The 26553-nt window shown below is 38.5% G+C and overlaps 2 protein-coding genes across 2 annotated transcripts in view; one reads left to right on the top strand and one right to left on the bottom strand.

The window, feature by feature from the left end:
• The first annotated feature begins 1807 nt into the window (after positions 1-1807).
• On the top strand, positions 1808-4236 carry LOC130926884 (retinal cone rhodopsin-sensitive cGMP 3',5'-cyclic phosphodiesterase subunit gamma-like). Its single transcript, XM_057852196.1, has 4 exons — positions 1808-1975; positions 2101-2226; positions 2310-2344; positions 2422-4236. The coding sequence occupies exons 2-4, from the start codon at positions 2111-2113 to the stop codon at positions 2496-2498; spliced, it is 228 nt and encodes a 75-aa protein (XP_057708179.1). The 5' UTR covers positions 1808-1975; positions 2101-2110; the 3' UTR covers positions 2499-4236.
• Positions 4237-4242: 6 nt separating this feature from the next.
• The window catches only part of LOC130926891 (up-regulator of cell proliferation-like), a 30281-nt gene continuing 7970 nt past the window's right edge, over positions 4243-26553 (bottom strand). Inside the window, exon 4 of the mRNA XM_057852210.1 lies at positions 4243-10104. Coding sequence (XP_057708193.1) covers positions 6641-10104 — 3464 coding nt within the window. The 3' untranslated portion in view covers positions 4243-6640. The remainder of the gene's footprint in view (positions 10105-26553) is intronic.

A 26553-nucleotide genomic window follows, 5' to 3' on the forward strand; every position in this document is an offset into this window, starting at 1 on the left:
TGAAGAAATAGTCCAATATCCACCTATCCTTGAAGCGTCGGCCATCGTAGTCAAATTTTATTTTTATTTTTTTTGATTGTCGCCATTTTAGAAATCACACAGGGTAATGTTGCTTAGAGTGCTGCTCTTAAAGTTTTTCAAACTTTTGTGAGAATTGGCTGATTTTGTGTGGACAAGATAGTTGTAGATATCAGGGTAGCAGATGTCAGGCAGAGAGGGCGAAGACAGCAGGTCGAAAAATATCGATTTAGGCATCAAATATGGATCTGGCGAATGGATAGACTGAAGCTTTTCCACATAACGCCTTTTATGCAACGCATCCAATGAGTTTACAGCGTCTAAAAGCACTGGGGCTTCCATGAATTGCTCTATAAACTGAACGAAGAATTGAAACCATTGAGAATAGGGCTAAACAGAGACAGACAATATGGCGGCCGGATACAGCGACACGTCATTCTGTGACGTCGGTGAGTAGGGTCTATATTACCTAATCCGAACGACAGTGATATAATAATCAAGTTTCATGTAGTAAATAATTGTTTTCATTATATTTTTCACATCAAATAAAATGTTTTTTTGTACTATTTGTTTATTATTTACCGGTACATTTTTCTTACCTTTGCCTTGCAACATGCTGGCACACGGCGATGTTGTCTTGAAGAGAATGTATACGGCGATCTATTTCGCATAAATGTTGACCGTGTGGCGAGCTACGACAGGAGTCTGAGGAAGAGTGTCGAACCACTGAGCCAAGCCGCGTTGTTTTATTTACATTGAAACTCACAAAGTAACAACGTACGTCTTGCACGCAAATCGCGGGACATTTGTTTACTTCTGGCTGTTCCCTTAACTAAACTCTTCCCCCCGGGAACTACACAACTTGCCAACATTAGTTAGCTGGTGAATTCCGTTAAAACTCGCTACAACTCCTTACTTTGTGAAAATTATTATCGTATACTGTGAGCAATTTTACCACAGAAAATTAATATTTTAATTTAAAAAAAAATATATTTGACAAAAGGATTAAAAAATGCTGCAACCGCGTACTTTATAAAAGTTCGAGACACGAGACTCATATTTATTGGTGCTAAAATTAGGGTGCGCTTTATACACAGGTACAAGAATTTTCCCTAGATTTTACAGGTAATGTTGGGGTGCGCGTTATACACGGGTGTGCCTTATATTCGGGAAATTACGGTATTTGATTAAAAAAAAAAAAAAAAAAACAGTCATTGTAAGCAGCTACTCATTACTTGAGTATTATTTTCCCTGAATACTTTTTTACTTGAGTAAATTTTTTTGTGTTGTTAAATTTTACTCGAGTAACATTTTTTTGAAGTAATGCTACTCTTACTTGAGTACAATTATTGGCTACTCTATCAACCTCTGAGCATATCAGTGAGGTCTAGACAGAAAATTGTAATTCTGGCCAGGTCAGCATCTTCCTAGATCCAGATCATGCTTTGTGCGTAGGGTCTGTGGGTGTTTGTTGTTGTTGCAAATATAACCATATTAAGGAACAATATACATCCACATTTGAAACCCCACAAAGAACAGCTGTTAACAAGCCTTACAAATGTCAGTGGTTTAAAAAGTCCTGTACATAAAACAGGCTTCAAAATGGTGAGAAATCAGTATATGTGTGTCAGCATGTGTTCACATGAGTGAACAGATGAAGCAATAATACTTAATACATTTCCTAGACACAGACAAAACATTGACAATACATGTTGCGACACGAGTATGTGCTGTCCTCAAATCCTAAAGATTATCCTCGATGATAATATGCCTGTCTCAGTTCTATCGACGGCTTTGTGTATTATCTATGCAAGGGACCTATATAAAGGACATGCCATTGTGTAAGCACAGAACAGGGAGTGCAAAAAGAAAGAGAAACTTCTCTTTGTTTTGCATCCTTTTCTCATCTGGCATTCAGGACTGCTTCTCCTTCTGGATTCTGGCAAACCTCAGACAGGTTAGGCTCCTGCTGATCGCTCACTGTCAACTTTTTAGTTTTTATATTTAGTATGGATCAATAGTACATAATTGCATGACTTCCAGTCATCAATTGTTTTACTTTTTTTGTTGGCAATAATGCAGTGAATTATTGATGGAAATGAATGGTGCAGCAGCAGAAACTGAGGGTGCCAATGTCAACCCTCCCAAATCAAAGGAGAAGGAGACCCGACTTTTCAAGAGCAAGGCTCCCAAAGCTGGACAGAATGGGTAAGTCTACAGTCACGTCCAATAAGCTAATGGTTTATTACACCTATAACATGATGGATAAAACAATGGAACTCTCTTTCTAGATTTGATGACATTCCTGGGATAGACAGCATCAGAAGTAACTATCGTTAGACTAAACAATATGGTGAGACAGCCCGAACACAATGTAAATGTTCTTGCTTTCCTTTCTTCTAGATGTGGAGGTCATTTGCCCTTGGGAGGCTTTTGGTGACATGGAGCTCAGCGATCTGGCCCAATTTGGAATCGTTTAGTCAACAATTGTCCCGATCACATATTTTTCTACCCGGGTTTGAGTCAACTCACCTCATTTTGAGGATCTGCCGATACTGAGTACTGATCTGACACCTTGGCAATTAAATAATTTATACCAAAACATTTTTTGTTTCTTTTGACAATATCATCTTGATCACTATCTTGATTATTTTGTTGCTTTGAAGCCATTAAAAATAATCTTAAAAACACAATAGTTTTCCACTTGAATCTATCTTTGAAAAATGCTGTGTAGTACAATTGACGGTGTCCTTACACATCTCATTTTTTTATGTGTAGCCCTTAAATAATAATAATGAAAAATCTTAGAAACCTGATTTATTTATCCACCCAATTCTGACCTTCCAAAAGTGACGTGATCAGGCCTGAGTTCCGATCACGTGAATGGATCGGGGACATCCCTAGCACTAGAACACCCGATATATTTTGTTTGGGACAGAATCCATTTGGTGTCCAATGAACCGATTCAAAAGGGTTTACTCTGGATGGCTCTGATTAAGAGCTATTCATTTACTATATACTATGTGGATCGGCCATGGCGCAGTTGGTAGCTCGAGTTGTCCTGGGACCGAAGGGTCAGCGATTCCAAGCTACAACTGCCCATTTGGGCCGAACCCTAATATGCCCCCAATGGGTTGGCAGCAGTACCATTGGCATGTGAATGTGTGCGTGAAAGGGTAAATGTGTGCTAATGTAAAGTGCTTAAGAAGCCATTTCTGAGGAATGTGAGCATTGTCCCTGATGAGGATGGCTGAGCAATTGAGTAGAGAATGACACCCTCACCATGATATTTACGACATCAGACTTTGTGCTTTGACCCGGGAATCAAACGCATGCTTTCACACATGCCTCGACCCGGGAAAGTCCCGGACATAATACTAAGACGCGACCTGTTAAATGTCCGTGAAATCTTCATATCAGTCGACCCTGGAAATTGTTTTCACACACAATGGCTACCCGTTTAAATCCCAGGATTTCAACGGTGTTCAGGCATATGTTTTTGCTGTTTGAATGGACAGGGGCCGGGACTCTAAGTGCAACTAAAACACAATTTACTGATGCTGGTTATGATCCATTTGATTTATACTTCACTCCTTTATTTATGGAGATCAGCTCATATGATTGTTGAATGATTGTCAGCTAATCTGAAATGGAGAAAGCTCTTTTATGGAAGACAAAAAGAATAACTACATCCTACAGCTGCACATTTTAACAATTCCATTTTTAGGAATCTCAGGAAGTCTGTTTTGTGATTCTGTTTTTCTGTTCAGCCCATAGCTGCTTGTAAAAGATTAACACAAAATAGTGCTGCTTGGCTTTAGCGCAAATAAGGGTTATGGAATTGAGATAGTGTTCGCTATCTCTCTGTCAAGCATTATCTGTTTTTTTGTTTTTTAAAAAAATAAACCAATATTTAGCTCATTGCTTGTCACTGACATTTGGAGGACCAAATGTGAAAGAATGAAATATTTAAATACATTGAAGGAATCTGACCTTTTAGACAGATTGCCGGAATCACGCCAGCGGAACCGCCGGACCCACGCTGGCGCAGAAATCCCGACAACCCGGCCGAAAGGCCAAACTCCACGCGTTCACCTTAATCTTAACCCCTTGTACTGACTCCATTTTGAAAGCTGGAAAAAGGCTTCGAAACACAAGTTGGCAATTTATTCAGGTCGACTGCGAACAAACGGCAAGGCAAAACAGCAACAGACCAAGGACAGGTTCCAGGGTCGCCATATCACAAGTCAACAAATGATTCCTGAGAAACAATGACCACGATTAGTTAAAACATTCAGTCTTTTTGAAGGCTTTTGCAGGGCGGGCTCCCGGCCGTTTTACTGGATTTTGACTGGTTTTGCAAGGCCCACAGTAAATTCTGTTCCATTGCTACATAAACATGGAACCCACCAGAAGAAAGATTAGACTCTCTTCTTTCAGCAGGAAAAAAAAAGTTAGTTAATATGTTTTTCCATTCTTCTTTAGAAATCAGCATTGGAGAATAGCCTAGTTTGAGCAATTTTCCAAATGACTGTTGAAAAAACAGAGAAATTGAGCTTTTTATGAAAGCATACATTTCAAACATAACTAACACATCTATTTTTTGCTTTTGTGACATTCCAAACATCTGAATAACGTTTTCCTTCTACAAAATAACATAACATAACAAGATGCCCCAAAACATTACTGCTCTAGAGGAGATCTGCATGGAGGAATGGGCCAAAATACCAACAACAGTGGGTGAAAAGCTTGTGAAGAGGTACAGAAAATGTTTTGCCTCCGTTATTGCCAACAAAGGGTAGATAACAAAGTATTGAGATGAACTTTTGGTATGGACCAAATACTTATTTTCCACCATGATTTGCAAATAAATTCTTTAAAAATCAAACAATGTGATTTTCAGTTTTTTTTTTTCACATTCTGTCTCTCATGGTTGAGGTTTACCCATGTTGACAATTACAGGCCTCTCTAATCTTTTCAAGTAGGAGAACTTGCACAATTGGTGGTTGACTAAATATTTATTTGCCCCACTGTATGTGAAACATCTCAAACTATAGTGCTTGGTGTGAGGTATGAAACAGAATCATTTTTAAAATGCATTTATTATCTTGCAGTTTTCTCATTTGAATCATTCACAATTAGGACCCTCTCCGCACCTCAAATGCAATTATGCTTTCATACTGTGGCATCATGTGGCATTATTTCACAGATTTGAAAATGTTTCAAAATTAATTTATTGCGTGTTTGTGCAATCCATTTGTTTTATTGTATTGACTCCTCATTTGATCGACTCATCGTGAAATCAGACAGATCCAAGTATAAAACAAAACAGGCAGGAAAAAACGTCATCTTTTATACATGTACTGTATATACAGCATTAATAAACTATTTTGTCTCTATTTCATCTGGGTATATAGCAAATCCCTTTTCCTCGGATACCATTACACATCATTTTTCATTCTTTAATGCTGAAAGCATCCTGGAGACCCTTTAGCGCGTGCTTTTTTGTGATTCTGTTCCAGGCCCCTGGAACTTTTGCTGGCTTGGCCTTATATTCTGCAGCAAACTTCTTATTGTAACGTACTAGCACATACTTCCAGTAATCAGATGATTCCATTGTAAGGTCTGGGGCTATGTGCCAATCAGGAAATAGGGTGTTGTAGTCACTGTAAGCAATCCATTTGTTTTGTGTTCCAGGGACTAAAAATTTAACATCACTCTGCACATCAGTTGTACATATCGTTTCAACTAGATCTTCAGTGATGTCATTTCTGCATTGTCCAAGGCCCTGTGGTCGATGTACCGCTGCGTGATGTTTCTTGTGTTCTTTGCCCCCTGCTTCGCACGGGACTTTACAAAATGGACACTGCTGTCCACATCCAAATATTCTCTTGAATAGCTCGTTCTGTGGTTTTATGTCAAGTTTATTTAAAATTTCATTCATGTCTTCAGTGTTGGAAAATTCAACAAGGAGTTCGTCTTGTAATTTATTCAAGGACACAATGAAGCTATCTGTAAACGACTGACATGAGCTTTTGATCTGAAACAGACAGGCCTTTTGTGCCTCCTCTGACATGACGATGTCTTTAATCAGATATTTGCGCATTTCACTGACGAGCATCGTCACCCCTGCAACGTCGTCTAATACCGTGATTGACGCCTGGTTCATTGCCTGTTTTATTTTGGAAACTAAAGCCTCCAATTTCTCCTTCTTTAATTTAAACAACGTCTTGTCCTTGTCCATTTTTTGACAGATCTGAAGAAGAATCTGATCCTTAACATATGTTTCATAGGACAAAATGTACTTGACAAAACTCTTGAAATCATCTTTCAGCAACAACTCTTTTAGAATGTTGTATTGGAAATAGGACCGCGAACTGTACATTATTGAATTGCTGCTTGCCAAAATGTTGTCCACAATGTCAATTCCCAAAGATCTGTTGATGCAATCCATAATGGCTGGCTTGATGCAAAGCTGGGCAAAATCGTTTGCTTTGCGTTGGCAATGATCGGTTTCCTTGTATAAATCCAGAAAGTCGGACAAGTATTGTTGCTTACACATTTCCAGCTGTGTTTGGGGGTCATTCTTTGACACAAATCTCTTGTGCATTTGCAGGAATTCTCAAGCAGCAATGCCACAAATGTGAAGTTTGAGGTCAATCTCAAACTGAGTGTTGGTACGATGACGCTTGTAACTTTCATTGAGCAACTCGTCAATCCTCTGCAGCAGATCCCTTGTGAAGGAATCATGGTAATCACCATCAGAGGTACATTTGTCCAAAGCAAACTGGACAGATATATCAATTACATTGTTAGCAAAATGCGTTAAGTCTCCGGTGCACATGAATTGAAATGTCTTAATTAAAGAGTCAACATGGTAACCTCTTATCTCAAATGGTCCCTTTCCTAAATCCTCGAGGCTTTTAACATGTCCTAAGTTTTCATTCCCTTTGCGATTTGAGAAATTGTTCTTCAGTTGGATGAGAACCTTTGCAGGTATATCTTGTTCTTTCAGTGTGGAAACATTGGCAGTAGCTGCATTCCACATTTTCTCAAACTCCTCTCTCAGTTGGTCATCAGACATGCGCAAGTCTTTGAAGTCATGCAGAAGTTTTATGACTCTCTCTTCAATCACACTGCGATACTTCTCTTGTATATCCTGCGCCTTTAGCAAGCCGATTTTGCGCTCAAAAGCTCTGTCCAATTCAGTATTCACTGAATATTGAATCTCATTTGACAGACTGCTGCTAGAACTTTCAAAGTCGGTTTTGTATTTCTCTATCAAATTAACATGTCTGTCTGTCCTTCTGTAATAGTTGGTGAGCTTCTCAATTAATTTGCCTTCCTGTTTTTTAATTTCCTCAGATAATTCTAATTTCTTTATCTTGATCAATGTGTGCAAATTTTCTTCTTTGTTAGCATTTAAGATTTCCAACTCTGCTTCTTTCTGCCAGGAGAGGATTTCTTTTCGCATCTGCCATTCCCACTCACCAAACTCTTTGCACAAGTTGTCATAAGCATGGGCCACTAGTGTGTTTCTGAAACTAAAGATGAAATTCTCATATTTGACTGATTTCCACAGACTACTCATCCATTCAAGAAAGTCTGGGATGTTTTTAACGTCATTTCGCTTTTCTTTTCCCAAGGTCTCCAGAAGATTTGTCTTGAAGTCTGCTACAGCCTCACTGTAACCGGTGTTTACTGGTGCCATTGGAGGCGTTCCATGCCAAAGTCCTGGGATATTCCAGTTGCTGTTTTCTATGTCATAGTCGAGCACATCCGTAAATGCTTGAATCGTTGGCTGTTTCTCCATTTCAGACGCAATTTTTGTCATTTCATTGAGTTGATCCAGTAGATGGTGTCTCTCCGTCAAGTTCTTGGCATGAGCAGACACTCCAGCAACATTTTGGTGCACAAAGTGACAAACCGTTTTTTTCCCAACTTGTTTCATTCGCATGAAAGCATGGACAGCAATTTGCAGGACGTCTTTCATGTCCGTTGCATTCTCCATTGCAACGTTTATAATGGTGACATCACTTAATCCTATGACAAAGGTTGCCAGCTGGTTGTCGTGCTCATAACTATCTGCTATTTGTGCAAGATCAGGGGATTTCAGACCTTCAGTATCAATGAGGAGGATGAAGTCACAACCCAATTTCTCTTTGGTATCATCTCCAACTTTGAGGAATAGCATGTAGGCGCCTCTTGTGCATCTGCCACTGCTGACAGGAAACTGAACACCAAACATGGTGTTGAGAAGTGTTGATTTTCCAGAACTTTGAACACCCAACACAGCTATTGCTAGCAGCCTGCTTTTGCCACCGACTTTCTTGTGAAGCTCCATTAACACAGCGGTCACCCACTTCTCTGGGATATTTGAAGCATCTCCATCCAAAAACTCCAATGGATATCCATCTCGCAGCATTTCAGCAGCTACAGAAGGCAAATAAGACAATTCATCTGCATCATCATCTGACTGCATGGAAACTTCATAGTTTAATCCCATTTCTCTCATGTAATGCTCAACTCCTAAAGAGCTGTCCAATAATTCTTGATCAATCTCTTCAATGAGTTTGGCATCCTTACTTTTGCGAAGCTCTTTGAATTTTTTACGCAGGGCAGTAAGCGTATCACGAGAGTGGGTATTGAATATGAATTTCATCCACTTCAAGAAGTACTGTCTTCTTTCTTTGTCGCTTGTTGCTAAGGTGTCAATAAAATCTTGCATTCCTTTTGGCCGTTTTATTTGTTGTTGTTCTTTCCAAATCTCTTGTTTCTCCCCTTGTAGCTGAGCTTTGTAATGCTCACCACCCACTGTGCCAGCATTTTTTATTCTGCATTCCCTCATCTCCAGTTTCGATAACTTCTTCCAGTTTTCTCCCTGCAAAGGAAGTTTTTGTTTTTTGTAATGTGGTATACTTCGTACACCAATCCCCGTCATTATATCTTCAGCAGTTCCTTTCTGGTTAAGAGTTATATTTACATCCACTGACAGTCCCAGCTCGATTGCTTTTGCGCTCATATTTTCAATACTCATTGTTTTTTTCACATCAAGCAGCGAGTTCTTGATGGTTTCACAAAGTGTCTGAGAAAACTCTGCTATATTCACCCTGGAGTCTTTGATTTTAATGTTGCTGTTTGGTAAAGCCAGTTCTTGCACTGTATTCTTGACAGAGGCCAAGTCCTCCAAGGCATTGTCTCTGCGATGAACCACACAATAGAGTTTACATTTTCCATCTTGAAGTTTTGTCAAAATTTGGTGCTCCTTTTCTTCAACTTTGTCCAAGAAGACAAATATTGCATTGGACACTTCATAAAGGAAGCTAAACTGTGTTAGGGACTCAGAAATATCACCTCGCAAATTTGCGAACGCAATCGGCTCTGGAAATACGTCAATATTTTCTTTCCCACAAGGAAGGAACCAGCCAACCTCCACCAAAGTATTTGCAATTTTTCTTGTCCGTTCACCTCCTTCCATGTCTCTGTGTATGAACATGCTATGATTCTGTTGGCCGTGGCTGAGGATTTGATTCAAGAACTGAGATTTGGATAAACTACAGTTTTTCAGCCTCACAAAGGAAAAAAATGGCATGGATGCTTGCACAATGTTGTTCTCCACAAATCCTTTTGTAAAACACAAATCATGTGGACACCATTCTTTTACAATTTCTCTCAGTGTCCATAACATCAGAGTAGATTGATTGTTGTTACAGTGGGGCAACAACAGTGGGACAGAAAACTGGCATAATGACATCTTTAGAGCCATTTCCTGTTGCAAGAAGCTATCAGCACAAAGGAAAAGACCTACAATCAGATCAAGAGGATGAACGGCGTTTCCTGTGTCTGTGAAAATGTCATCTATGTCAAAGCTGTCTTCGGTTTCTTCCTGATCGCATGTCTGTGTACAGTTCCTGCACTCAGCATCGATTTTGAACAGTTTTCTGAGGAAATCGAATGGAATTTCATCAACTGAATTGACATCTTTTTTGTTGATGCTGCTTTTGTTGACTTCCAAAAAAGACAGGAGAGTGAGTTTGTTGGGATAGTATTTCCTCAGTCCAAGGTCGGTGAGGAAGTCCAACACAACTGTAAAAGCAGAAGGATAACATTAATAGAAAAGAAAAAAAAAACTATCCGAGCTTAAAATGGTGAGCGACGTTTTTCTGTCAGTAAACATTCATAGATTCATTTAACCCTTTACACTCTTAAGCATTTTTGTGAAATTAGGGGTTTATTCTTATATGATGAGTATTTATAAACTAAAAAAAACAAAAAACAGTTCAAACATGCCTTGTTGCACATCTTTTTATTACTAAATCATCAAAGGATTATGTCATGAATATTTTTTCAATTATATTTTTCTTTTACATTTTTGAAAGTGAAATAACTAAAAGGTTTCAAATGCCAAATATGGAAAATCACACTCATTGTTTGATTACTGCTAAGCTCTAAATCTCTATGGAGGTAGATGTGTGTCTTTATTATTCAATAAAAAAAAAAAAAAAAAATAAAATAAAAAAGTTGCTTCAACCAAAAAAAAAAAAGTCTCTTCAATCAAAATATCTATTTTCAATCAAAAAGTCACTTCAATCAAAAGTGTTCAAGTGTTTGAATACAAAAATAAATTTGAAACTAAAAAAAATGCATTCCAAAACTTTGATTGATTTTTTATTTTTATTTTTTGATTGAAACAACTTTTTTGATTGAAGTAATGTAGTTTTGCGTTTGGGCCACATTTTGGCTAGGACATTTGCGTCTTTGTTATTCAATCAAAGGGTTATTGCCATTATTCTTGCTTCTTCATGCTTTTATGGCTTACGCCATTGGCGGAGTCGAGTCACCTGTCACTCAAACATATCGGAAGAAGCGGCGAAGTTGGATCTTGTGTCAAAATGATTCCATCAAAACTTTTTCTACTTAAAAAAAAAGTGCGTTCAAAACTTTTAGTACTTCGATTAAAAAATGAGTTCAAAACTTTTTGCTCTCCAAAAAACGTGACACTTTAATAATAAAAAAAATAACGTTTCAAATTGTGACGGCCCCTGGCCGTTTAATGGTTAATTTTCTGAGATTCTTCCAGTCAGCTGATCGTCGCCTCCAACAGCTGGCTGCTTCCCCTCCCACTGTGACGACAGCTGATCGATGCAGGACGGACCGACGACGTCCCCACCGCTGATTGGCCACGGGAAAAGGTGCCAAGCTTCTTAAACCTGCAGCTGTCAACGCTCTATGAGGTCGCATTTGACAGCATTCTGCCGCGGTCCTCCTTGCCAGCTATTTGCTCGCCATTCACTCGTTTACATTTGATCGCTAGTCTGATACACTCCCGCTTTTTCGGTGAGGTCTTTTGTGTTTATTCGTTATTGGATCGTTTTTGTTCACCACTGTAAATAAGAGCACTGAAGCAAGTAAGGGTAAGTCGCCATTTCTGTTCAACCCGTTTTCTCCTGTTTTGTATAGAGTAGGAAGTTAGGTTAGAAGCTGTCTTTTCTTTGTTCCTTTTACATGATCAGGGTTTAGTTAGAGGGTGGGGTTTACGTGTAGTTCCTTTTGTTTGTTGTTTTGGCCTGGGCTTACCCTGAAGTCACGCTTTGTCGGCATTCTGTACATATTCATTGCGAGTTTGATTGTTGTGTAAATAAATTTGTGTCCACTCGTACATTTGTGTGGCTTGTTTTATGTTACGCCCTTCGCGAGCCGTCTTTGGCACGTAACACAAATTAAAAAAATATTTTCAAAAAAGAAATATATATAAATGCAAATTATTTTTTTTTAATTGAAAATTGTTTTTTTGATTGAAGCAACTTTTTCTGGGATTGAATGATTTAGACACAAATGTCCTACCCACAATATGGCCCAAACACAAAAAGGATTGTTTCATTCAAAGAAAACAGTTTTAAAGAAAAATTAAGTGTTCAAATGCAAATTTCTGAGTCTCAAATATTTTTTCGCATCAAAAACTTTTTTTCTATGATTGAAAATTATGCATTTTTGATTGAATTGATTTGTCTTTGAAAATGTTTTGTTTGTTTGTTTGAAGCAACTTATTTTCTTGATTGAATAATAAAGACACAAATGTCCTAGCCAAAATGTGGCCCAAACGCAAAACTACATTACTTCAATCAAAAAAGTTGTTTCAATCGGAAAAAAAAAAAAATCAAAGAAAATTAGTTTTCAAATGCATTTTTTTTTCTTTTTTTTTTTTTTTGCATTTAAACACATTTTTTTGATTGAAGTGACTTTTTTTAATTGAAAATATATATTTTAATTTAACCGACTTTTTTTTTTTTTTGATTGAATAAAATTGATTTGAATAAAAACACAAATCTACCTTCATAAATATGGATAAGATGTTGAGCAAATGAGCACGGAGTAATTTACATTCCAAAAATGGCACTTTTTGACAATAGTTTGTAAAGAATAGACATTATTGTTATGAAACTTGAAGAATAACATTTTCTATTCAGGTTAAATGAAATGAAACTTCATCATCTTCTACATTTGGAAGTTGTCTGTTCATGCGTCTGGCTCCATCTCTGCCCTGCTCCTGCATGGATTTTTGGCCTTAGCAGGGCGTTGATCTGAAAAGTGAAAAAATATATATGTTCCATTATTTAGGAATAGCCATTTTCACACTATATTTTCAAATTTAGACATTAGTATCATACAGTATAAAAGTAAAATATAATTATGTAATCCTATAATTTATCGATGAAGTTTTCGGTTTCGAATGGATTTTAGCTGTTTACAAATAGAAAAAACACATTTTTTGTCATTGTTCACATGGGCAATAATACAAGATGTTATTGATTCAGGACTGAGGGTCACTCCTTTCAAGGTAGGTCTGGAAAGCTCAAATCTTATCTACGTAATTTAACTGGATCTTTGATATGTTCATTATAAATGGCAATATTTTTTTTACATTTTATTACCTTCTTTGAGGGGATCAATGCCATTGTTCATCAACTCCTCTTCCTTTCTCTTCGAATCCATGTCCCCTCTTTCTGGAGACTCCTCATCAGACTCAGTATAATTTACGGCTTCTACTCGCCTCCTACAGACTGGATCTTCTCCTGGTGTTCACACCTTCTTCTACCCCTGCCATGTCGTTGTGAGGCCATATTTCCAATGTAATTGTGATCAAATTGATTATTCCTGTGGTGAGAGAATATGAAACTTTGTGGATGCAATATGGTGGCCTCTGACGCGAAAATTGACTGGATTTTTTTCAGTCGCCTCAGAAAACTTATTTAGTTACGATGTGACAGTAATGCTTCCATCTGGTGTTGAATGAAAGAGCTACTATTTGTCTATATACTGGCCATAAAGTGTAGTGTATAAGGCAGTGTAACTGTATAAGTGTATAATGCAATTTAAATAGATTGAAATCCCTTTAAGATCCTTTATGGCAAACGACTAACTATTTCACAAAGGGCTGGAGTCGGTGCAGGATTTTATTTCAACTGAACAAGAGGACACCTTTTTAACAAACAGTTGTCGTAAAAGTAAAGCTGTCAGTTAAACGTGTTAATAACAGTGTTAATCCCCTAAGGTCGCTGGTCTTGTGCGCATGCCTTTTTACAAGCCTCGTAACTTGGTAATCACGCCACCTACGTGCAAATCTTTGATTACGTGCATGCGACACCGTCATTCAAAAGTGCGGAAGTGGAGCTTCACCCTTTATTTAAACTCAATAGACCAAGTAAAACGGGGAATAAGGCCCTTCGAGTCTTATACTTTTATTGCTCTGGTGAATAAGCATGGACCATGTGTTTATGTCCATATTTTTGTCATTTCTTGTCCTTTTTCCAATCGCAAAGCACCGTGGGGAACTGCATATCCTATGATTTGATTCTGACGTCACACCAGAAATGACGATGAGGTGCATTCTCAGCAGGCACCATTGACTCGCGCTAGTTTAGCATCTCCGGAGCCCTGAAACTAATAAAAAAATTGCAAACTGTACAGAATTTTTTAAAATGAACTCCACCAACTATTTAAACTATTAAAGCCCTCTCTAAGAAATTCTGAACTTCCCTTTTAAATTGATATATAGGAAAGTCAGTCAATGCAATAATATTTTTCAGCCACCGGGAGGAGGGAGGGGGCACTGCCACCTCGGCCCCCTTAATCTCTGCGTATGGGCGATGCGCTGAAGAAACGCCATTGCATATAAAAAATAAAATAAAAAAATATATAATAGAAGGTAGCTTTTGCATTACCATCATAGCTACAATCACTTGAATAAATACAGTGCCCATCATCATTAAGCACACCCCAATTCATATTTCAGTAAACCTTTCTTTTCATTTCATAAACAACATGTTGCATAGCAAATTACACTGTAAAATTATCCAGCAAATGTGGGCCATTGATTGACAGAAATATTACTTAATTTGCGGATTCAAAAAAAAAAAAAAAATATATTGTCTTGAACAGAGGTGGATAGTATAGACAAGATTGTTACTCAAGCAATAGTTGCTTTACCTCAAAATAATATTACCCAAGTAAACGTAGTCATCCAAAAAATGTACTCAAGTACAAGTAAAAAAGTGTTTGGTGAAAAGAATACGCAAGTAATGAGTGACATTTTTTTCTCAGCACAAAGTTATCTATGTATATGAACTGTTGTTATAATGATGCTGTTCAATTACTCTACTAGCAACTAATGGGCTAACCTGGTGCAGAATATGAAACAAAAAAACAAACAAAAAACATCTAGTAAAACCCAGTCCAGATTAGAAGCATAAAGTATAAAATCGAAACAGTTTTTGCTGAGGAAAATGATCATATCTGCCTTCTCAGGCAGTAAGTATGAGCGTTCTGGACAGTCAGTGTCTCCTGCAGTGGAAAACACACGTTCACTGAGTGTAGATGAAGCTTGAACGCATACTGTAAATGCAAGAATAAAGTCGCTAATTTTACATAGGGGTAAGGAGGCTGTGAGCCGCGATGCACTTTACCTTACCCGGGAGGTACAACGAAGCATTAGTATGAATTCTTCTATTGATTATGATTTGATGTAGATGAGGCAAAATAATAAGGTCTTCCTTATTTGTAAAACCGGTTCTAAAACAAAAGATGCTTTTAATACTGTTAATTTTGACGGAGGCGGCAACACGCTACATAAAATACATGGCTGCTTACAGTGGGGCAAATAAGTATTTAGTCAATCACTAATTGTGCAAGTTCTCCCATTTGAAAATATTAGAGGGGCCCTGTAATAGTCAACATGGGTAAACCTCAACCATGAGAGACAATGTGGAGAGAAAATCACATTGTTTGATTTTTAAAGAATTTATTTGCAAATCATGGTGGAAAATAAGTACAGTGGGGAGAACAAGTATTTGATACACTGCCGATTTTGCTGGTTTTCCCACTTGCAAGCCATGTAGAGGTCTGTAATTTGTATCATAAGTTCTCTTCAACTGTGAGGGACGGAATCTAATACAAAAATCCAGAAAATCACATAATTTTTTAAATAATAAATTTGTATTTAACGGCATGAAATAAGTATTTGATACATTACCAACTAGTAAATATTTCGGCTCAGTTCTTTTTTAAGAACCCCTTCTGTTCTCCACTCATTACCGGAAGTAACTGCACCTGTTTGAACTTGTTACCTGTATAAAAGACACCCGTTCACATGCTCAAACAAACAAACTCCAACCTCTCCACAATGGCCAAGACCAAAGAGCTGTGTAAGGACATCAGGGATAAAATAATAGACCTGCACAAGGCTGGGATGGGCTACAGGAAAATAAGCAAGCAGCCTAGTGAGAAGGTAACAACTGTTGGAGCGATTATTAGAAAATGGAAGAAGTTCAAGTTGACGGTCAATCTGCCTCGTTCTGGGGCTCCATGCAAGATCTCACCTCGTGGGTCATTACTGATTATGAGGAAGGTGAGGGATCAGCCCAGAACTACACAGCAGGACCTGGTCAATGACCTGAAGAGAGCTGGAACCACAGTCTCAAAGAAAACCATCGGAAACACATTACGCCGTCATGGATTAAAATCCTACAGCGTACGCAAGGTCCCGTTGCTGAAGCCAGTGCATGTCCAGACACGTCTGAAGTTTGCCACTGACCATCTGGATGATCCAGAGGAGCAATGGGAGAAGGTCATGTGGTCGGATGAGACCAAAATTGAACTTTATGGTCTGAACTCGGTTCGTCGTGTCTGGAGGAAAAAGAAGGATGAGTACAACCCCAAGAACACCATCCCAACTGTGAAACATGGAGGAGGAAACATCATTTTTTGGGGCTGCTTCTCTGCCAAGGGTACAGGACGACTGCACCGTACTGAGGGGAGGATGGATAGGGCTATGTATTGCCAGATCTTGGCTGACAACCTCCTTCCTTCAGTGAGAGCCATGAAGATGGGTCGTGGCTGGGTCTTCCAGCATGACAACGACCCAAATCACACAGTCAAGGCAACTAAAGAGTGGCTCCATAAGAAGCATCTTAAGGTCCTTGAGTGGCCTAGCCAGTCACCAGATCTGAACCCGATAGAAAATCTATGGAGGGAGCTGAAAGTCCGTGTTGCCCGGCAGCAGCCCCGAAACCTGAAGGCTCTGGAGAAAATCTGCATGGAGGAGTGGGCCAAAATCCCTGCTGCAGTGTGTGCAAACCTTGTCAAGGACTACAGGAAACGTTTGGTATCTGTAATAGCAAACAAAGGTTTCTGTACCAAATATTAAGTTCGATTTTTGTGATGTATCAAATACTTATGTCATGCAATTTAATGCAAATTTATTATTTAAAAATCATACAACGTGATTTTCTGTTTTTTTGTATTAGATTCCGTCCCTCATAGTTGAAGAGAACGTATGATACAAATTACAGACCTTTACATGCTTTGTAAGTGGGAAAACCAGCAAAATCGGCAGTGTATCAAATACTTGTTCTCCCCTCTGTATTTGGTCAACACCAAAAGTTCATCTCAGTACTTTGTTATGTACCCTTTGTTGGCAATAATGGAGGCCAAACGTTTTCTGTAACTCTTCACAAGCTTTTCACACACTGTGTTGGTGTTTTGGCCCATTCCTCCATGCAGATCTCCTCTAGAGCAGTGATGTTTTGGGGCTGTCATTGGGCAACACGGACTTTCAACTCCCTCCAGAGATTTTCTATGGGGTTGAGATTTGGAGAATGGCTAGGCCACTCCAGGACCTTGAAATGCTTCTTACGAAGCCACTCCTTTGTTTCCCTGGCTATGTGTTTGGGATCGTGGTCATGCTGAAAGACCCAGCCAAGTCTCATCTTCAATGCTCTTGCTAATGGAAGGAGATTTTCACTTAAAATCTCTCGATACATGGCACCATTCGTTCTTTCCTTTACACAAATCAGTTGTCCTGGTCCCTTTGCAGAAAAACAGCCCCAAAGCATGTTTCCACCCCCATGCTTCACAGTGGGTATGGTGTATTTCGGATGCAATTCAGTATTCTTTCTCCTCCAAACACGAGAACCTGTGTTTCCACCAAAAAGTTCTATTTTGGTTTCATCTGACCATAACACATTCTCCCAGCCCTCTCATGGATCATCCAAATGCTCTCTAGCGAACCGCAGACGGGCCTGGACGTGTACTGGCTTCAGCAGGGGGACACGTCTGGCAGTGCAGGATTTGAGTCCCTGGCAGCGCATTGTGTTACTGATAGTAGCCTTTGTTACTATGGTCCCAGCTCTCTGTAGGTCATTCGTTAGGTCCCCCCGTGTGGTTCTGGGATTTATGCTCACCGTTCTTGTTATCATTTTGACGCCACGGGGTGAGATCTTGCATGGAGCCCCAGATCGAGGGAGATTATAATATCCTTCTATGCCTTTAATTTTCTAATAATTGCTCCCAATAGTTGATTTACACCAACCGTTTTACCTATTGCAGATTCCGTCTTCCCAGCCTGGTGCAGGTCTACAATTTTATCTCTGGTGTCCCTCAACAGTTTGGAGTGTAACTGACTGAAGTTATGGACAGGTGTCTTTTATACCGATAATGAGTTAAAACAGGTGCCATTAATACAGGTAACGAGTGGAGCCTCGTTAGACCTCATTATAAGAAGTTAGACCTCTTTGACAGCCAGAAATCTTGCTTGTTTGTAGGTGACCAAATACTTATTTTCCACTCTAATTTGGGAAAAAAAATCTTTAAAAATCAAAAAAATTTGATTTTCTGTTTTTTTTCCCCACATTCTGTCTCTTATGGTTTAGGTTTACCCATGTTGACAATTACAAGCCTCTCCAATCTTTTCAAGTAGGTGAACTTGCACAATTGGTGGTTGACTAAATACTTATTTGCCCCACTGTATATATAGCTACATTAGCCCGATGTAATAATATGATTTATTCTCGTACTGTTCCATCCATCATCCCCAGCTTAATCCAGGGTTGGGTCTCAGGGGCAGCAGAAGACAGACGTAATTTATTGTTTTACTTACCTGGTTCTGACTGGTTCGAGGACCGGCGCAACGTGTCAAATACGCAGCACTCAGTTATGCACTACTCGGCACTTGTATTCCATGAAGCCGGTGTTTAATCATATTGGTCGTGCAGCCACCTTTGCAGGATATAGCTGTGTTGCAAATGTTGCAGTGAGCTGACTGGTCATTTTTCTTTGTGAAGTTGAGCCAAACTTTTGAGCGCCGCCGCACCGTGTCCATGGTTGAAATGCACAAACACGCGCTTCATGTGGCTTCTTCTTCGTGGTGTTCGGCTGCTATTTTTTTCCGATCGGCGGTCAGGGCACCGAAACATGGAATCGAAATTTAAAAATTCGAACAGTTCAGGGTAAATCGGCGTGTTAGTCCCGGATTCCATTGATGCTCGATGCCCAAACCTATTACTAACAATACTTTTTACTTTTATTTGAGTAAATTTATGAGGAAGAAACAATACTCTTACTCCACGACTTTGGGCTATACTAGAGTCGTTACATTTTTCCTCTTTATTCTGCATATTGACTTTAGTTTTGCCAAAGACCCCGACAGTGGCCGTCTCAGTGAGCTTTGAGTGACAACTGACCTTCATACTCAGGAACAATAGGTGACGATAATGCTCCAATATACAGTACAGTGGGGCATATAAGTATTTAGTCAACCAATAATTGTGCAAGTTCTCCCACTTGAAAATATTAGAGAGGCCTGTAATTGTCAACATGGTTAAACCTCAACCGTGAGAGACAGAATGTGAAAAAAAAAAAAAAGAAAATCACATTGTTTGATTTTTAAATAATTTATTTGCAAATCATGGTGGAAAATAAGTATTTGGTCAATACCAAAAGTTCATCTCAATACTTTGTTATGTCCCCTTTGTTGGCAATAATGGAGGCCAAACGTTTTCTGTAACTCTTCACAAGCGTTTCACACAATGTGTTGGTATTTTGGCCCATTCCTCCATGCAGATCTCCTCTAGAGCAGTGATGTTTTGGGGCTGTCGCTGGGCAACACGGACTTTCAACTCCCTCCGCAGATTTTCTATGGGGCTGAGACCTGGAGTCTGGCTAGGCCGCTCCAGGACCTTGAAATGCTTCTTACGAAGCCACTCCTATGTTGCCCTGGCTGTGTGTTTGGGATCATTGTCATGCTGAAATACCCAGCCACGTCTCATCTTCAATGCCCTTGCTGATGGAAGGAGATTTTCTCTCAAAATCTCTCGATACATGGCCCCATTCATTCTTTCCTTCACACAGATCAGTCGTCCTGGTCCCTTCGCAACCAAACAGCCCCAAAGCATGATGTTTCCACTCCCATGCTTTACGGTGGGTATATTGCAATTCAGTATTCTTTTTCCTCCAAACAAGAGAACCTGTGTTTCTACCAAAAAGATCTATTTTGGTTTCATCTGACCATAACACATTCTCCCAGTCCTCTTCTGGATCATCCAAATGCTCTCTAGCTAACCACAGACGGGCCTGGACATGTACTTTCTTCAGCAGGGGGACACGTCTGGCAGTGCAGGATTTGAGTCCCTTCACTTATTTGCCCCACTGTATCTGTCAGTAAAGGGGGTGAAGATACTGATGACGTCAGTGCCACCGGACAGTCTGACAATGTATGGCAACATGTCTTTAAGTAGCAACTTTGTACACCGCCTAGCTGGATTCAATATTATTTAACAATATAGTCAACTACTCACTTCTATTCACTGCTCTAATTACAGCTTGAAGCGGTTAGCCATGTTGTTATTTCTCCAGGACGAAAGGGAAAACAGCAGAGGAGAAGGTGTTGGGACACCCTTCTGTTATTGAAAGAGTTGGTACCCTCCGTCAGCCACGGAAATTTGGACACGGAAGGACTCGTGCTTTTTTTTTTTTTTTTTGTGCTACCACATACACATTGGGATTAGGAATGCATACTAAATGGCAAATTGAAGGTTTCATGCACTTTTGCGCTTCCGTGTGAACCCAGTTTTCCCTACATACGTCTTGTAAATGCGCAATTAAAGTAACTTTTGTGTTAGTGTTTAACATCATCGTTGTGTAAACGTGGCCTCAGTTCCATATGTCGCAACAAAAACCACATGACTCTATTATTCCATTCAGAAGTAACAATGTTTTTTTTTTGTCCATAAAGGGCACTCATGCTCTTTGGATGGGTGATGATCTTTTTGGCCTAATATGGTTATGTAATGAGTTACAGTCCAGAATAATATTGATAGTTCATATAGCTGAAGTTGTGCTAAGAAAAAAAAAAAAAAAAAGGTTAAAAAAAACAAAAACAAAACAGACATTGCAAGCTGTTACTCACAATGTTACTCATTACTTGAGTATTCTTTTCAAAGAATACTTTTTTTTACATGTACTTCAGTAAATTTTTGGTTGAATACTTTTACTTGAATAATATTAGAAGAAACGGTACTCTTCAGGCATGAAAATCTCTCACCTTTCAGCGAAATTCACCGTTTTGAAGTCAAAAAGGGTGACCTACGTGAACTGTGTAGATCCGAGGAGAAATTTTGTGGGGGGAGGTGGGGGTTGGGAGATTTTTTTAAAATTATTATAATTATTATCATGTCATTAACTTAGTACGTAAACTGAGCACTTCAGAATTCGGTCCTTTAAAAAAGTGACACTTGGACAGTCAGCAAATCCTTCTGGCTGCTTCGCTGACGAGAACCAATCATAGGCCCAAACTGCGTTCCAATATTCCAATCGCGCGCATAATCTTCACGTGTACATGGAGTGCTTGGAGAGACTTTGGTTGCATTGCAAAGCTGCAAAAACAAAAAGCAGGCCTGATCCACGCCAGGGAGACTACACTCAAAAAAATTAATCCGGTAGGTTGTAAAGTTTACTAAAAGACTATGTGTATGGAGGTAGATTTGTGTCTTTATTATTCAATCAAAAAAAAAGTTGCTTCGATCAAATAAAAAGTTGCTTCAATCAAAATATATATTTTCAATCGAAGAAAACGTCACTTCAATCAAAAAAAATGTGTTTGAATGCAAAAATAAATTTAAAACTCAAAAAAATATATTTGAAAACTATTTTTCTTTGATTGAATTTTATTTTTTTGATTAAAGTCAAGTTTTTTTTGATTGAAACACCATTTTTGATTGAAGTTATGTAATTTTGCGTTTGGACAACATTTTGGCTAGGACATTTGTGTCTTTATTATTCAATCAAAAAATAAATTGCTTCAAACCAAAAAATATATATTTTCAAAAGAAAAATCACTTCAATCAATTTTTTTTTTAAAATCAATCGTAGAAAAAAAGGTTTGAATGTGAAAAAATATTTGAGACTCAGAAATTCGCATTTGAACACTATTTTTCATTCAAACTGTTTTCTTTGATTGAAGTAATCCTTTTTGTGTTTGAACCATATTAGGGGTAGGACATTTGTGTCAAAATAATTCAATCGCAATAACAGTTGCTTTAATCAAAAAACTATTTTTAATCAAAGAAAAAAATTATTTGCAAAAACTTTTTTTTTTTAATATATTTTTTATATGAAATATATATATATTTTTTTATTGAAGTGTCACTTTTTTTGAAAAGCAAAACGTTTCAAACTCTTTTTTTTTTTCAAAGTGGAAAAAGTTTTGAACACACTTTTTTTTTTTAAGTGGAAAAAGTTTTGAAGGCACTTTTTTTCGATTGAATCATTTTGACACAAAGATTCAACTTCAACGCTAGTTCCGGTGTGTTTGATTGGCAGGTGGCTACGCCAGTGACATAAAAGTATGAAGCAAGCATAATGGCCACCAGGGCTCCATCCAGCCATCGGAGTCTGTTGGAGTCTAGGCCGAATGTAGGGCACCGGTAGGGGGCGTGTGACATCGGCTTTTCACCGGAGTACCCGCAACGGTACAGTGCCCTGTCGTGGCACACTGGTCGGACCCTGATATCACCCCCCAGGCGCGGAGGCCGGCTGTCGAGTGGACGCCCCGCGAATGACACGGCACTCATTCAAAGCTGAAGTGATGGGGCTGCCGGTGTGGCCACCGGCGACTCGCCGGTAGTCCACTCGCTTACTGGGCAGGCTAGTGTCGGGCCACTCGCCGACCACTCCCGTACCGGCGCGTCGCGGACACTCCGGTTGAAACCAATTGCCAACCGTCACGTCAGGGCAGCGGGTGAAGTTCGCCGTGTTAAATCACATTAAGCAACAGGGCACTGTACTCCGGTGAAATGCCGATGTCACACGCCCGTACCGGTGCCCTATATTCGGCCTAGACTCCAACAGACTCCGATGGCTGGAAGAAGCCCTGGTGGCCATTATGCTTGCTTCATACTTTTATGTCATTGGCGTAGCCACCTGCCAATCAAACACACCGGAACTAGCGTTGAAGTTGAATCTTTGTGTCAAAATGATTCAATCGAAAAAAAGTGCCTTCAAAACTTTTTCCACTTCAAAAAAAAAAAGTGTGTTCCAAACTTTTTCCACTTTGAAAAAAAAAAGAGTTTAAAACTTTTTGCTTTTCCAAAAAAGTGACACTTCAAAAAAAAAAAATATATATATATTTCAAATAAAAAATACATAAAAAAAAAAAAGTTTTTGCAAATGATTTTTTTCTTTGATTAAAAATAGTTTTTTGATTAAAGCAACTTTTATTGCGATTGAATGATTTTGACACAAATGTCCTACCCCTAATATGGCTCAAACACAAAAAGGATTGCTTCAATCAAAGAAAACAGTTTGAATGAAAAATAAAGTGTTCAAATGCGAATTTCTGAGTCTCAAATATTTTTTCACATTCAAACATTTTTTTCTACGATTGATTTAAAAAAAAAATTTGATTGAAGTGATTTTTCTTTTGAAAATATATTTTTTTTTGTTTGAAGCAATTTATTTTTTGATTGAATAATAAAGACACAAATGTCCTAGCCAAAATGTGGTCCAAACGGAAAATTACATGACTTCAATCAAAAATGGTGTTTCAATTAAAAAAAACTTGACTTTAATCAAAAAAATAAAATTCAATCAAAGAAAAATAGTTTTCAAATATATTTTTTTGAGTTTCAAATTTATTTTTGCATTCAAACACATTTTTTTTGATTGAAGTGACGTTTTCTTCGATTGAAAATATATATTTTGATTGAAGCAACTTTTTATTTGATTGAAGCAACTTTTTTTTGGATTGAATAATAAAGACACAAATCTACCTCCATATATGTGCATTTTCAGCAAGAACACATCATGTTTCCAAGGTGAGCATGATTAAATCATGAAGTCCATACATAAACATGAACAATGAATGAGTAGCTAGATTAGATCATGTTGATGCAACATAATGTTAACGTGCCTTTCCAACCAATTGCAATAGTCTCGTCATTTCTCGCGAGATTTAAAAGTAGGGTTGCCAACTCCCTGAAAAAATAAGTAACACCTCAGTAGAGCCGGCCGGCCCAATAACCGTCACCATTTAATTATTATTTTGTTTGTGAAAAGTGATTTTTTTTATTAGATGGGGCTTTGCAAGGCACAGGCCCAGCTAGTAAAATTCCTCAACTTTATTTTTATTTCTTTCTTTCATAATCTTATCATCCACGTTTTTTCGGCGCCGTTTAAATATCAAAATGACCAGAATTCCATTCATTTTTGATGGCAAGCATTTTCCCTTCATTTTCAATGACAGGAAAACATAGGTGGTTGTGATTTTTTTTTACCACTTACCATTACAGCCCATTGACATTGAACTGGCGCCTAAGTAAATCAATACCACTGAAAGCTATGTTCGTAAGTCCATGCCATTGACTATCATGAATGTCGCTACTATTGATGCCAATGTACTGGATTCCATTGAGGCATACTGTATATAAATTGATGCGGTTGACGGTCATTTACGTTAAAATTAAGGCTGTCAAACTATTAAAAATTTTAATCGAATTAATCACAGCTTAGAAATTAATTCATCGTAATTAATCGCAATTCAAACCATCTATAAAATATGCCATATTTTTCTCTAAATTATTGTTGGAATGGAAAGATAGGACAAGACGGATATATACGTTCAACATACTGGACATAAGTACTGTATTTGTTTATTATAACAATAAATCCACAAGATGGCATTAACATTATTAACATTCTTTCTGTGAAAGGGATCCACGGATAGATTCTTAAAGGATAAATGTGAGTTTGTATATTGTGACTAAATATTGCCATCTAGTGCATTTGTTGAGCTTTCAGTAAATGATACTGTATTGACCTAATTGTTCTGCCCAAATGCATGATGGGAAGTGGGACAACCATGACCGTGTGTGGCGGCCGCAAATGCTATATCTTCTCTGCGTTGCGTAAAATGCATGGTGTCAAGAAAAAGAACAATTCCTGTCCGTCTTCCCCAGGTAGCTCACCTCAATAGTTATAGTTGTTGAGGAAGAGATAAAAGCTATTGGCATTTTAAAGCACGCCCCAAATGAATGCCGGTATCCACTCCACTCACTTGTCACTTCCTCTTAGCTCTGTATATACGTATAACGTCGCCGTTGTAGTCTGTTGCGGCAATGCCTGAGTGGGTCATTCCGTGCATGCGTTAAATATTTTAACGTGATTAATAAAAAAGATTAATTACTGCCCATTAACATGATAAATCTGAAATCCCTAATTGTGCCGTATGATGGCTCAACATGTGTGCCTTATGTTAAAAGAACACAATTACTAAGTACTGAAGGAAAGCAATTTAATCAGATGCAAATTATGTATTGCTTTAATGTCGGTTCAACATGTTTTTTGGGGTGAACATGAGTGCCTTATGTTGGCTCAACAAGAGTGCGTTATATTCGCTCAACATGAGTGCCTAATGTTGGCTAGACATGTGTGCTTTATATTAAAAGGACACAATTGCTAAATGCTGAAGGAAAGCAATATTATCAGGTGCAAATTCTTTCCATAATTTTTTTAAGTCAGTTCAGCACCCCATTTTTTTGAGTGATAGAGCACAGCATACACACTAGCCTGCATTTGCCGGCACATTGAATTTGGTGAGTAATGGTTTCAGTCGTTTTCATATTTTGCGATATAATAAAGTTACTGCCTTTCTTTGCAGCTTTCGTTGAACACTGCCAGAGCTAGCCAAATCTCCCGTGAAAAAATAACTCCCGTTAAGTTAGCGTCAAGCTTGTGTATTTAAAGGTAATATAAAAGAGGAAACACACTGTAAAGTCAAATTAAGCGGCATGGTCTCGGATGGAGGGCGGGGGGGGGGGGGGGGTGCCTCACATCGATCCCGTTGTCCACCTGAAGCGCGCTATTTTCGACTGGGAGCTGACGGCTGGCCCGACGAGTGGTGCGAATGATTCTTGCTTCTTAAAGTGATCCTCGATCTTTAAGATAAGTAATTCTTAAAAGATAAATATTAGTATGAGTTATAATAATTTGATATTAAAACCCGTCTTAATGTTTTCGTTTTAATAAAATTTGTCAAATTATTTTAAGTGATAGGTCGCCATTCTTGTTACATCGCAGTGCGTGACGTCACCGGCCCGAACTTCCAGCGTGTCACTCTTAGCTACCCCAACATGTCGTCGGTTCTGCCCTTCCAATTTGAACCAGATCGGAAAAGTGAATAGCAGGACAGCACTGTCACTCATTCACAAGACGAGCAGCAAAGGCAAAATGAGAACAGGAAATACAGTACCTTGTAAGAGAAGAATTGGGCAAAACTGGTGATGTACTCGCTGCAAGTGTGTCTCAATGATAACGGAGCAGAGAGTGTATGCTGTTGAGAACTCCAGTTTTTGTTGGCAGATCTTCAAGGTAAGATATTGCAATTTCAAACTTGTCCCAGTATAATTATGTAGATTGTTAGTGTCCAGAGCTGTCGTATGCTTTACATACAGTACAAGCCAACAGTTTGACGCGAACAAATCCTGGAATCGAGTGTAATCCATGTCTTGTACATTGTACCGCGTGGTAGGTAGGATACGTGCATGAAAGTACCAAAAAGGGGAGAAGCTTCCACTTATGCACATTTAATCACACAGAAAAATAATACAGTGCCTTGCAAAAGTATTCGGCCCCCTTGAACCTTGCAACCTTTCGCCACATTTCAGGCTTCAAACATAAATATATAAAATTTTAATTTTTTTTTGTCAA

The sequence above is a fragment of the Corythoichthys intestinalis genome, chromosome 1 (assembly GCF_030265065.1).
Source record: "Corythoichthys intestinalis isolate RoL2023-P3 chromosome 1, ASM3026506v1, whole genome shotgun sequence".
Lineage (NCBI taxonomy): Eukaryota > Metazoa > Chordata > Actinopteri > Syngnathiformes > Syngnathidae > Corythoichthys > Corythoichthys intestinalis.

Excerpts from the sequence above, each read along its gene's own strand:
- LOC130926884 (XM_057852196.1), top strand. The coding sequence starts at position 2,111 with ATGGAAATGAATGGTGCAGCAGCAGAAACTGAGGGTGCCAATGTCAAC. Across the intron at positions 2,227-2,309 it reads CCCAAAGCTGGACAGAATGG|ATTTGATGACATTCCTGGGA; the intron begins GTAAGTCTACAG and ends CTCTCTTTCTAG. Across the intron at positions 2,345-2,421 it reads TGGGATAGACAGCATCAGAA|ATGTGGAGGTCATTTGCCCT; the intron begins GTAACTATCGTT and ends CCTTTCTTCTAG.